Source organism: Perognathus longimembris, chromosome 28 (genome assembly GCF_023159225.1).
Source record: "Perognathus longimembris pacificus isolate PPM17 chromosome 28, ASM2315922v1, whole genome shotgun sequence".
Taxonomy (NCBI): Eukaryota; Metazoa; Chordata; class Mammalia; order Rodentia; family Heteromyidae; genus Perognathus; species Perognathus longimembris.
The window spans coordinates 32,694,499-32,706,610 of NC_063188.1; the positions used below are offsets into that span (position 1 = coordinate 32,694,499).

The 12,112-nt window shown below is 40.2% G+C and overlaps 1 protein-coding gene across 1 annotated transcript in view; it reads left to right on the plus strand.

Annotated features, from left to right (window-relative positions):
* Window positions 1-789: 789 nt before the first annotated feature.
* The window catches only part of Gucy2f (guanylate cyclase 2F, retinal), a 78,159-nt gene continuing 66,836 nt past the window's right edge, over window positions 790-12,112 (plus strand). Inside the window, exons 1-2 of the mRNA XM_048336230.1 lie at window positions 790-1,590; window positions 11,601-11,902. Of these exons, the coding sequence (XP_048192187.1) occupies window positions 861-1,590; window positions 11,601-11,902 (1,032 nt within the window). The 5' untranslated portion in view covers window positions 790-860. The remainder of the gene's footprint in view (window positions 1,591-11,600; window positions 11,903-12,112) is intronic.

Below are 12,112 nucleotides of genomic sequence, written 5' to 3' on the forward strand. Positions count from 1 at the left end.
AGGTCACATTCCCAGCCCCAGCTCTGATCCTTTCTTCATAATATTGTTCTTCCTGTCTAGAAGCCTCTCCTCTCCTCTCCTCTCCTCCCCTTCCTTCTCCTACCCTCCCTTCCCCTCCTCTTTCTATCTTTCCTCTCCAGTTCATCTCCCCTCCTCTCCTCTCTTCTCCTCTCCCCTTCTCTCCATTCTGGATTTAGGTAATCTGGAGGTAATTTAAGTAATTTAGAGTCTGGATTTAGGTAATCCTTTCTGTCTGACTTTGTTTAGGCTATCTCAGTCATAGCACTTTTTATTCTCCATTGCCATTATCTGTTTTCAGCCATCTCTTACTTGGATAACAGTACAGGGGAGAGAGTGGACATATTGAAAACTATAATGACCATAACATAACTACTACAATGCTCATAAGAAGGTGGGCTCAGTTATAAGCACTTGCCATATGTTAACACATATAGTCTTCCCAACACTGTAAGGTGGGAAGATATTACTAAAGTTGAGTCAACATGACTTGTTGTGGATTGAATATGGAGAACAGAGGAGTCTCAATTTCAAGACTTCTTACTGAAGGAAGAAGGCATAAAATGGATGGAGGTGCCATCTACTGAGAAGTTTTGGCTGGGGAAGGAAACTTTCAATTCAAGGGAATGGCATTCTTTCGTAAGCGCTATTTCTAGAAGCTTCAGAAACAGCATGAGTAACATCTAATCCTGCAATCAGTTAGCATGAAGTACTCATAGAGAATATTGTGAGTAACAAAACTTTTTTCTCTGATTGACAGGCATTTGGAAACACCATTGTTCACCTCATCAGAGAACAACCTTCCAGTATCTCATTATTAGCTTACTGAAAGCAGAAGGGCTATGTTTCTGGGAATCTGGCCTTTTCCTCGCCTTATGCTCTGGTTTGTAGTTCTTAGAAGACTGTCAGGAAAGCATGGCTTTGCATCTGCCAAGCTCCAGGGATGCTTGTGTCTCCTGGCCTTTCCAACTCTCTTGCAGCAGGTGTGGGCACTGCCCTTCAAGATAGGGGTAGTGGGCCCTTGGACCTGTGACCCTTTGTTCTCTAAAGCCCTGCCTGAGGTTGCTGCTGCATTGGCAATTGAGCGAATCAACCGGGACCAATTGTTCGACCAGAGTTACTCCTTTGAATATGTGATTCTCAATGAAGACTGCCAGACTTCGAGGGCTCTCTCCAGTTTCATATCTTACCACCAGGTGGCCTCAGGATTTATTGGACCTGCCAACCCTGGTTACTGCGAGGCAGCCTCGCTCCTAGGAAACAGTTGGGACAAAGGGATTTTCTCTTGGGCTTGTGTGAATTATGAATTAGACAATAAGGATAGCTACCCGACCTTTTCTAGGATACTCCCTTCTCCCATCCAAGTGCTTGTAACTGTCATGAAGTATTTCCAGTGGGCTCATGCTGGGATCATTTCCTCAGATGAAGACATTTGGGTGCATACAGCCAATCAAGTCGCAAGTGCTCTTCGGAGCCGTGGCCTACCTGTAGGGGTCGTCCTGACTACAGGACAAGACAGCCAAAGCATTAGGAAAGCTCTTCAGCGGATTCGCCAGGCAGACAGAATTCGCAGTGAGTGTTTGCTTCTGGCAGAGGTTTAAATGTGGCTCTGGTGGAAAATATGACAATCACCAAAAGGTTTTCTGCTCTCACATCCTAGGATAGACTTCTGCATTTATTCTGTTTCCCTCACTCTTAGACCTTAAACTTCCAGTTTCAACAGAATCTCTTAGAAATTCAACAGTGGTACAAAGAACTCAGTGGCTAAGATATCCCTGGGCTGCTAGTTCCACCTGTAACCCCTAGGTGTGGAAGAATGACATTATGACTAGTTTAGCCACACATCCTCTCTGCTCTGGGGACCACAGTGGTTTCAGACTAGCCAAAGAGGGTCATTCTTGTGAAGTGTGGGTTTTTGTTTTTTTTGTCTGTCCTGGTCACTGAAGAGAGATTACCCCTTCTGAGTACTTTCCTTCCTAGTTGCCCAGTGTCTATGTTAGGACATCTCACTTAGAACCTATTTTCTCTGGGAATCCCAAATGCCTTCCATTTCACCCCTCTCTACAAAGCAGGCGTTTTCTCCCTGTAACATGTGGCTAATTGATGTGGTTGGCACCTAGATAATAAATGAAACCATATCAAAATAGCAAGACTGACTAAACATTAGGGTTATTTCCCTCTCCACAGAAAGTTTTACATTCAAAGAAAATTCTCGCATAGATAAGGCATCCTGTGACACAAAAAGACTAAATTTACTATAACAAAGATCTCCCAGGCAAGTTGGATGGATGTGGGAGAGCAGGGTCCTTCCTGCTCCTTTAGAAGATTTCTTTTACTTACGTCTATGGCAAGCCCTTGTGACAAATGATTTTAATTATGTGTCTACTCTGTGTGTGTGTGTGTGTGTGTGTGTGTGTGCCAGTCCTGGGGCTTGAATTTAGGGCCTGGGTGCTGAGCTTTTTGGCTCAAGGCTAGTGCTCTACCACTTTGAGCCACAGCTCCACTTCTGTTTTTTTTTTTTTTTGTACTTCATTGGACATATAATTCTCAGGGACATTCCTGCTGCACGAGCTGGCCTCAAACTGTAATCCCCAGATCTCAGCCTCCTGAACACCTAGGATTAGACATGTGAGCCACGGTCACCCAGCTTACTCTCAGATTTTAAAAGTCTCCACTCTACCTTTCTTCAGAAGGAGCAGCAATTGGTGGGAATGCTGCATATTTCCTCACTGCAGTCACCCTAACACTTTAGGATGGATAGTTCAGAAATTACTTGTCAAACTGATTACCTCTGTGATTAGTCTTGGTTCTAGTCATTTCCTTAACATAACAAAGGGCTTGTTAGAGAATAGTCCAGTTTAGGCCTGGCTTATAACCAGAAACTCATTTTAAGTTTCCAGTGTCTCTAGTATTGGGGTTTAATTATGATCATTATGGGAGGATGAGGGCAAGAATTTTTAGTTCCAGGAACTATAGTAATCTGCTTCCAACTCTAGTCTATAAGATCTTATAATATTAAACAATCAGCATGGCTGTTCAAAACAGAGCACAAAAGTATGTGGGTTTATAAAATGATTTCCAGTAAGGACCTATGCTAGAAACAGGTCATCATATTTAGTATCATAACTTTCTAATAAGTTGCAAAGCTTTATGAAACCCAGTGTCTCTAGCAAGTTTACATTCCATGAGTGTTTCACATCCTTCCCTTTTAAAATAGTACATTTAGAAATGACAACCTGGCCTCTACCATGACATGTTAAATAAACCTAGGCCCTGGAGCTCTTTGGGGTATCAGAGGAAATACAATCCAACACTTATCATCCACAACACTTTTGAGGCAGAGAAGTAGGAAATGTACGTGTTATTGTTCTACCATTAAGAATCCATTCTTTAAATCAAGGGTTCTCACTCTGGCCACATACTGAAATTATCTGGACACTTTTGAAAAATAACTGGAGGCAGAACACCACCTCCAGAGATTCTGATTGGTCTGTGTTGGAGTCCCAACAAAGATAATTTATTATATTTTTGGCAGTTCTGGGGCTTCTACTCAGGGCCTGAGCACTGTCCCGGGCCTCTTTTCTCATTGTTGGCACTCTACCACTTGAGCCACAGCACCAATTCTGGCTTTTTTTTTCTGTTTATATGGTGCTGAGGAATTGAACCCAGGGCTTTATGCATGATAGGCAAGTACTCTACCACTAAGCCACATTCCCAGCCCACCAGCAAAGATAATTTAATTCCCTTCCTAGGTACTTATAAAGTCCAGCCAGATTTAAGATACATTGCTTTTGAGCTAATGAAACTGCATTTAAGTGTTCACCATTTGATGTGACCAATCATTTTTGTCTAGACCAATCATCTCTGTTTAATCAGAATATTTTCTTTGTAAGAGTATGGGGAAGGGGAAATTTGTCCTTGATGGACAAAACCTAGGATAAAAAGGTTAGGGAGCAAAACAAAGTCCTTGAGTAGTAAGGATAGCCACAACATTTAGAGGAGGGAGGAAAGAAAAAGCTCTGTATTCCAGAAAGTTTTTTCTCTAGCTCCTAACAAAATGTAAGTATATTCAGATGAGACATGCTAGGATCTCAGTGACATAAATAAGAATGTGAGTAGGAGTGACAAGACAGGGAAACTGAGTTGTAGACTGGTCTGGAACTAAGTATTATCTCAGGCAGCTCAATATGCAGGAGCCAAAGGAGTGTGTGGTACTCATAGTTGGCACAGTTAGGTGTTATTATCTGAAGGCATGCCAATTTGTGGAGAAGGAGTTACAGTAGATGTTGGGGAAAGCAAAAGAAATGTTAAAGACAAAATAGCGCTTGTCCTCATTGTCCACTTGGTCATTTATTGAGAACAGTGCCTAAGCCAGTAGAAGCATGAGGAACAAGATCCAGGAAATGAATAAAAATAGAGCATCAGGGCTCTTGCCAAGTGGCCTATGATCCAGGACACATCTGTGATCACATTAGAAAACTGGACATCAGGTGAAAAACAGTCAGAAGCCAGTGAATATAGACAGGGCCAATATCACAGTGTGGGAGGCTGCAACACACCAGGTACAGCATATATCAAAGCAAATCTCTAGCTGAGAATCCAACTCCTCTCAACTGGTGGGGCTGAAGCTGCCAAGTATTCCTAGCTGTTATCTATCTGGAGTAAGAACTATAAAGGTACTGAGATTTGTGTGATCACCACTAAGCAGGGCTGAGGATGACAAAGCTTAACTTCTTTCTATTTTGCTGGCTATGAAGCTATTTCTTATCACTCTAGTTGACTATGTAAAATTTCATAGAAGGAAGAGAAGAATAGGCCATTACTAGTGGTTGGTGTGTTGCTTCTGATATTGTAAATTAATGTTTTCAACTCAGATATATTATTGATACTTTCTTAAAGTTAGAAGAAATACTTTTCTTAGAAATAAGTCTAAGTCCAAAGGCAACAACAGTAAGTAGTAAAATAATAGTAAAAATAGTAAAGCTTCAAGCTCTTGGGAAGGAAAGCAACAGAAATGTTATTAGATATTGGGCCACAGAGACTGTTAGGGTCACCAGGGAAAATGGCCTTTTTCTTTGTTCTCTCTCTATGCACCACGGCAGGAAGTCCTTCTTTAGAGGTCCCCGCCCAGCACCTGTAACCCAGGTTACTGGGGCAGTGGAAGGTTCCCCGGGCTTTGAGGTCACTTCTGCCTCCACTGAGGTCACCTCCTCATCCACTGTGGTCACACCTCCTGCCTTTTCCCTATATAACCTCTCTCTGCACACCTCTATCTGGTGTGGGCTTGCAGCTTGGTTCTCACAATAAACTCAAACCTTAAAGAGACAAAGCAACCGTGGTACTACTTCTCATGTATATAGCACTCTACAGAAATGTACACACACATTATCTCTCAAGATTGGCCAGGATATATGTTAATGATCAAGTTTTACAACATCTGTGAGTCTCATAAGAAGTAGATTGGTGTAGGCATTATTAACACCAGAAAATAAGTATGTGAAGTCTCAGAGCAGGGGAGTTCAGCCTCTTCTTGGCTCTCTTAAACCTTGGGATCAATTGTCAATTGTAATTATTTCAGAAAAAATGACTTAGGAGAGACAGTGGTCAAAGATAAAAGCTTCAACTTACAGTCAGAGCTACTATGTGGGATTATGTAGGTTTTTGCCCTGCATAAGAAAACCTGAGTGGGCATGAGGGCCCAAAATCCCTTCCACTCTCTGCTCCTCCAACCATAAGCCCTGCTGGAGGCTTTTGTCCAATGGTACAAAGGAGCATTCACTCCCCAAGCAGAGCACCTGTGGGATTGCATTCAACCAGGAGGGGTTCCTTTTCTTATTTCTACAAAGGCTAGCAGGAGGCCCTACCTCCAGTTCTATAGAGAACTTTTCAAATGGCTATTTCAAGCCATCTTGTCTTCTCCTCACCTTTTTGCCTATCAGCCCTATGCTGGGCTGATTGTGAAATCCTTTCAATTTGAGCTTCTTGGGCTATTGGACCATTTGGGGCTTCATTTAAATCCTCCCAAATTGGAAATATTTCATTACAATGTGGCACAGAATGGCTTTCTCTTTTTCTTTCAAAATTAGACACCTTATTGCTATCATAATACTGGGGACCTGGCTAACTTCTTTCCATCTATCCAAAATTCTTGTACATAAAATAACAATGAAAATAACTAATATTTTTCAAGATTTATTATGTGCTAGTCACATTATGGATCAACTTATTCAATTCCTGCAGAAATTACTGCTTACCAATTTTATGGATAAGACTTCTAAGGCTGGGAGGTTAAATAACTTTCCCAATGTGTCACAGTTAGGGAATGGGACAGCTGGGATTATATATTTAGGTTGACCTAAAGCATAACTCCCAAATCAAAGTCTGTACTACAATTCCCCAAAGAGCTTGTTTTAAAACACAGATTGTTGGGTCTCTCTCCAGAGTTTCTGATTCAGGAAGTGTAGGAGGGGACAACAGAATTTACATTTCTAACAAGTTCTCAGGTGATACTGATAGCTAGGGATCACACTTTGATAACTATACTATTGAAAGAGCTATGCTCTCCTACTTCCTATCCATTTGAGATATGTTGTTAAAAATGCTTAATTGAAGCCAGGCACTAGTGGCTCATGTCTGTAATCCTAGTTACTCAGAAGGTTGAGATTTGAGGATCATGGTTCATAGCCAGACTAAGCAAGAAAGTCTGTGAGCCTCTTATCTTCAATTAACTACTAGAAAAGCAGGAAGTAGAGCTGTAGCTCAAAGTGGTAGAGAGCTAGCATTGAGCAAAAGAGCTCAGGAACAGTGCCCAGGCTCCAAGTTCAAGCACCATGTTAAAAAAACCAAAACCAAAACAAAACATGGTCACTTGAGATAGTGAGTTCGCTATGTGACACATAATTCAACCCTTCTGTTTTTCTTTCTTCATTTTTGGGTCTCAAATTCTTACTGATTAAATTATTTTAAATGCCTCAATGTACACTAGGCATTGGCCCTGTTTTACTGCAGTAATAATGACTGCAATAATAATAATAATAATAATAATGATAATGATAATAATGTCAAAGGACTTAGTGCTGATGGAGAATCTGGTATAAAATTTGGAAACAAATTTAAGTAAATACCAACAGAAAAGGGTTTTTTCGAATGGGTCCACTATCAGTAATGATGAAATTTTTGAAGACTCAGTGTAAGAGAATTCTCTAAACATCTAGGCTTCCTCTAAGAAGGTTTATCAATAATAGCAGCTTAGGAAAAACTACAAAGACCTATGTTGCAAAATATGGAGAAATATTTCGAATTTATCTCATGCTGGGTAGCAATGTTAATGCAATAAATGCACTTGGAATACAGATTTTACTAGGCATGAAAAAAATCATGTTCTCATACAAGCATATAGTCATGGAATGTAATATTGCCTACTGTCATGCTTAGCTATTTGGACCTGTTCAGCACTGGCAGAAGTTAAGTAGTGGTAGTTACAGAACTTCAGGCTGAATATATGTAGGATTTCCTCAACTGACAAAAACTGGCATGCATTGCTTAGTACAGTGATCTTAAAATGACTTGAATCACACTAAGGGACAAGAGGCGGAAAGCATTTAAATGCCAGAGCCTCCAACACTCTTCTTATGTAGCCATTTTATAGACAGGGTAAAAGGACACTGAGAGAAACAGGATATGAACCTACTTTTACAATATGGCTAGATGGAGGTGAATTCTGGGAGAGACTTGGAAAAAAGAATCTATATGTTCCCCCACCCCTCCTCTAATCTGTCCTGTCTTTACTCTCAACAATTTTCAAAATGAAATAGGTTGCAATGAATGTCAGTGAGCATACGTAAAATGAAGGCCAATTAAAATTGAGGGTTTCTGTACCAATGAAAGCAATATTGAGGGCTAACAAATATGAATGCGCTCCTAAGGGCCTCTCAGCACTAGTGAAAGCATGTCTATCTCACAAGGTGTGAGACCAGCACAGTTTCCTCTGCGTGGGACTCCATAACCAGAATTCTGTGAGAGAAAAAATGAGCTTTGTCTTTTGAGGAACACAAGTCCTCTATCTTAAGGAAATACCAGATAGAGTGCCTCAATAAAGGAAGAAAAATAAGAGTTGAGTGACTCAGGAACTGCCTCTTCCTGGACATTTCCTGTTAGTAGCATTGAAGATGAAGACATAACTTCCAGACAGCTCAAATGGGGCTCAGGTAGCCTGGAGAAATTGCAAATATCATATCCTGGTGAGAAACCATCTTAGGAGTGTGTATTTCCTGGCTCCTATTTTGGCTATGGAATGTCTTGGCTGTTAACAATCAGGACAGGAACTTGCAAATTAGTATTAGTTGGTGACCACCTGTTGACCCAAGCCTTGTCTAGGATTTAAGGTTTCTGTCTATTAATCCTTTCCTGACACTAACTTACAAGTCAAATCCCATTTTAATGAATGTAATTTTGAGATAATAAAGCTGTTTAGTAAAACCATCTTGTAGAACAGATGCATCCATAAATCCCTGTTCATGAAGCACTCAATCTATTAAATTAAGATGCTGTTGTTTGAATTCAGTATTTATGCTCTCTAGTTTAATTATGTGCAATGGCAATGTCTTGCCATGCCAAAAATCACTGATCATTCCTGCTTGAGGACAGGTTGGGCTAGATGGTCTCAAAGGGTCTTTATAGTTATAAAAATGGACTGTTTATCTAAAATTATATCAGTATAGGCCAATGAAAGAAAAACAAAGAGGAGAAATTCAGGTTGAGGGGAAAGGTCTTGGGTAAGTTATTTATAGGCTGGGTAGTATCTACCTGCCCAAGTATCATTTCCAAGATTGTTCCTAGTCTTAATGACCCAAACACCTCAAGGAATCCATGAAAAAATACACAAGTACAAACCTTCTCCTCCTAACGAATCTGTTAGTATGCAAGAATTCATCTAAATACCATTTGTTGTGTGCATAACATATTCCAGGATGTAGAGATAAATAGGACACAGTATCTGATCTCAAGAAGCCCATAGTTTCATAATAGAAGCTCACATATATAGATAAAGGCAATAAATCTTCTATCAAGGCAATGATAGGAGTCATTTCAGGGCATGATGAGGGCTCTAATCCAGTTTTCCTGGAAAACAGTCAGTCAGATGGAACTATGAGTTCCAGGAAATTTATTGGTTGAATAAGGGTAATACCTGGTGTGAGAGAGAGTGGGAGAATTGGGAAGAAAACTGAATTTCAGTGCACTTACAACAAAAGCTTCATCCAATCCAATAGAGCTCTGCAACTGGGATGACCCTTCAATGTTGTTCAGAATGGACCTAAGGAATCTGGAGTCTGACTCCATGTATAGCAGTCATTAGGTGCAGTCAAACCCAGAGAAAGGGGTAGGGTGTGGTAATAATTTTTTTTAATCACCATTTGTCCCAAGGGAGAGGAACAGGAATCCTGATTTGTAGCACTTGCTGATTTCCACTGTGTCATCACTCCTCTCATCACCAATTTCAAGCTACTAAAATGATACTAACTGGCTCAATGGACCCCTGAAAATTTAACCACAGGCTCTTATGAATCAGCTGTTTGAGCCAACCCTAGCAAATGGCTGAAGATGTGTGACCTTGGGCAAGACTACTCTCTTCAGCTGAGGGTAATTCTCAGCAAGGTATTAGCTACTGGTTTTTAAAACCCCCAGCAGCTAGGGGAGTGAGTGCTTCAATTCTAAGCTGTATATATGGATGGTACATAGTAATAGCACCCTCTATACACACTGAAGTATTTGCTGTATTTCAACCGACACAAAGGACTTAGCTCTATTTAACATTTTCCATGCAGCAAAGTAATTTTCATATCCCCTAAGGATATTTAATAGAATTGTATTAAGTAACCTTGATCAAGTCATTTAATCTGCCTTTGTAGAAGAAATATGCTAATACTGACTTACTTGCCAAGAATACTGGCAGATGAACTGGCCAATGAAAGCACATTGCCTAGCTCATTTGTTCCTCTTAACAGGACTATGACTAGGCTACTATGACCTAATTCATGTTTAATGGTGTAGCCAAGTACAGAGAGTGATGCTTTCATTCCTAGCTGCTCATTCTGAATCCAACTCTTGCCATGTCAATTCTCCCTGACATTACCCCTTTCCATTTTATGATATGTCTTTATGAGTAATTGAAGTTGAATTTCTTATTTGGCTCATGGACTAGCTCCAAAGATACCCTTAGAGAATTTTGAAGAATGTCTAAGCATCTGAATGCCTATAAAACCTCTTATGGTAATTATTTTGAAGGAGCTAATGGTCATTTTAAAAACTCAGATTATACTGTGCTACGGAATGTGGGGGTGGGTATATGCGTGGTATTTGAAGCAATTTTATAACTTCCTAGTTACTTTGAAAAAATAAATGATATTTGTCATTGCTCCAAAAGGAAACTTTCTCAGAGTATTTAACAAGTGAAGAAACAGGTTTTTGAAAACAGATGAAGCAGTATATGTAAATGCCCAAGACCACTCATTGAACGTAGTTCAGCACACTTAGTTCCTGAGATTAAAGGTTCCATGTAAGCATGTATAATTAATATTTACCAATGGCCATAGGACTTTCGCCTTTCTTCAAGGAGCTCAGAACACTTGCCAGGCATTATCTAATTAAGCTATGCAATGTACCTGTGAAATGCACTGGATTCTACATTTTAAAGATGTGGGCACTGAAGCACAAGTGGGCTTAAACTAAACTCATTTAGCATGCCAAGGAAGAAATTAGATATAAGACTTTCAGTCTCATGATCTAGCTGCCATTCTTCAACCGTGGCCCCCCTAATCCACTCTATTCTAGCATAACTTTGCCAAACAACATCGTTTCGTAAGTCTAGGAAGAATTAAATTGAGTGCAAAGTAATTCCAATTATAAGAAAGTTAGATTTTAAAAGTTGAACCTATCACCCATAATATTAGTAGCATTTACAGATGAGTATGATTTAGTGCCATTCATTGTCTGTAGTGGCCTTGGTAAGGGTGAGAATGATTGGTCAAAATGTATATTTTTAGGAGGTGGAAAATAAAAAGTAAGGGGCTAGGGGAATATCTCCCATCCTCTTCTTCTAGTCTTCTTATTCTTAGGCACATTAGTATCTTCTGTTCATTAAGTGCCATGTTCTAAGCCTATTATGGGTATTGTTTCCATGAATCATCACTACTTCTCCATGGAGCCCAGGTTACCTCTGTATTTTATGGCTGGAGCAGAGAGGTTAATTTCCTCAAGAGTATTCAGCTAATAGATGGTTGTATTAGGATATAAACCTATCATTTCTAACCCCAATGCTGCTTTGTTATGCTACCTGCCACTTAGTATACTAGTTGGTTCATGTTTCTATCTGTGCTCTGTACACTGTAGGCAAGGCTCTCTTGTTCCTATGCCCTATCCAGAGTTCCTGAACATACCTCAGCCTCATCTCAGGACCTCAATAACTTGTTCTTATTGGAGGTAGAGCAAAGAAATCATTTATAAATTTGCCCATTCATTTTCATCATCTACAGTTTTTGCGGCTGCATTTTACTACCAGAACCTCTTTGCTTTGTTTGTTTCAGTCATCATCATGTGTATGCATTCGGCCTTGATTGGAGGAGAGACCCAGATGCACCTCTTGGAATGGGCTCACGATCTGAAAATGACTGATGGAACTTACGTCTTTGTTCCCTACGATACCCTGCTCTACAGTTTACCTTATAAGCACACCCCCTACCAGGTCCTAAAGAACAGCAAAAAGCTCCGGGAAGCCTATGATGCTGTGTTGACCATTACAGTGGAGTCCCAGGAAAAGACCTTCTACCAAGCCTACACAGAAGCAGCAGCTAATGGTGAAATTCCCAAGAAACTAGACTCATATCAAGTAAGTGCAGACTTACAAATTTTCATGAGCTAAGAACCTCAAAAAGTGGGACAAGTAGGGTTTTTTTTCCTTTCAACAGCTTTGATTCCAAAGAAAAGCCAATGCATAGCAGATGACCACAGACAAATTAAAACAGCCTTTCTTCACAGAAAGCACTTAAAGAACAAAGACACATTGTAGGAATTCTTTTCATCTTCAAGCAACCAACAC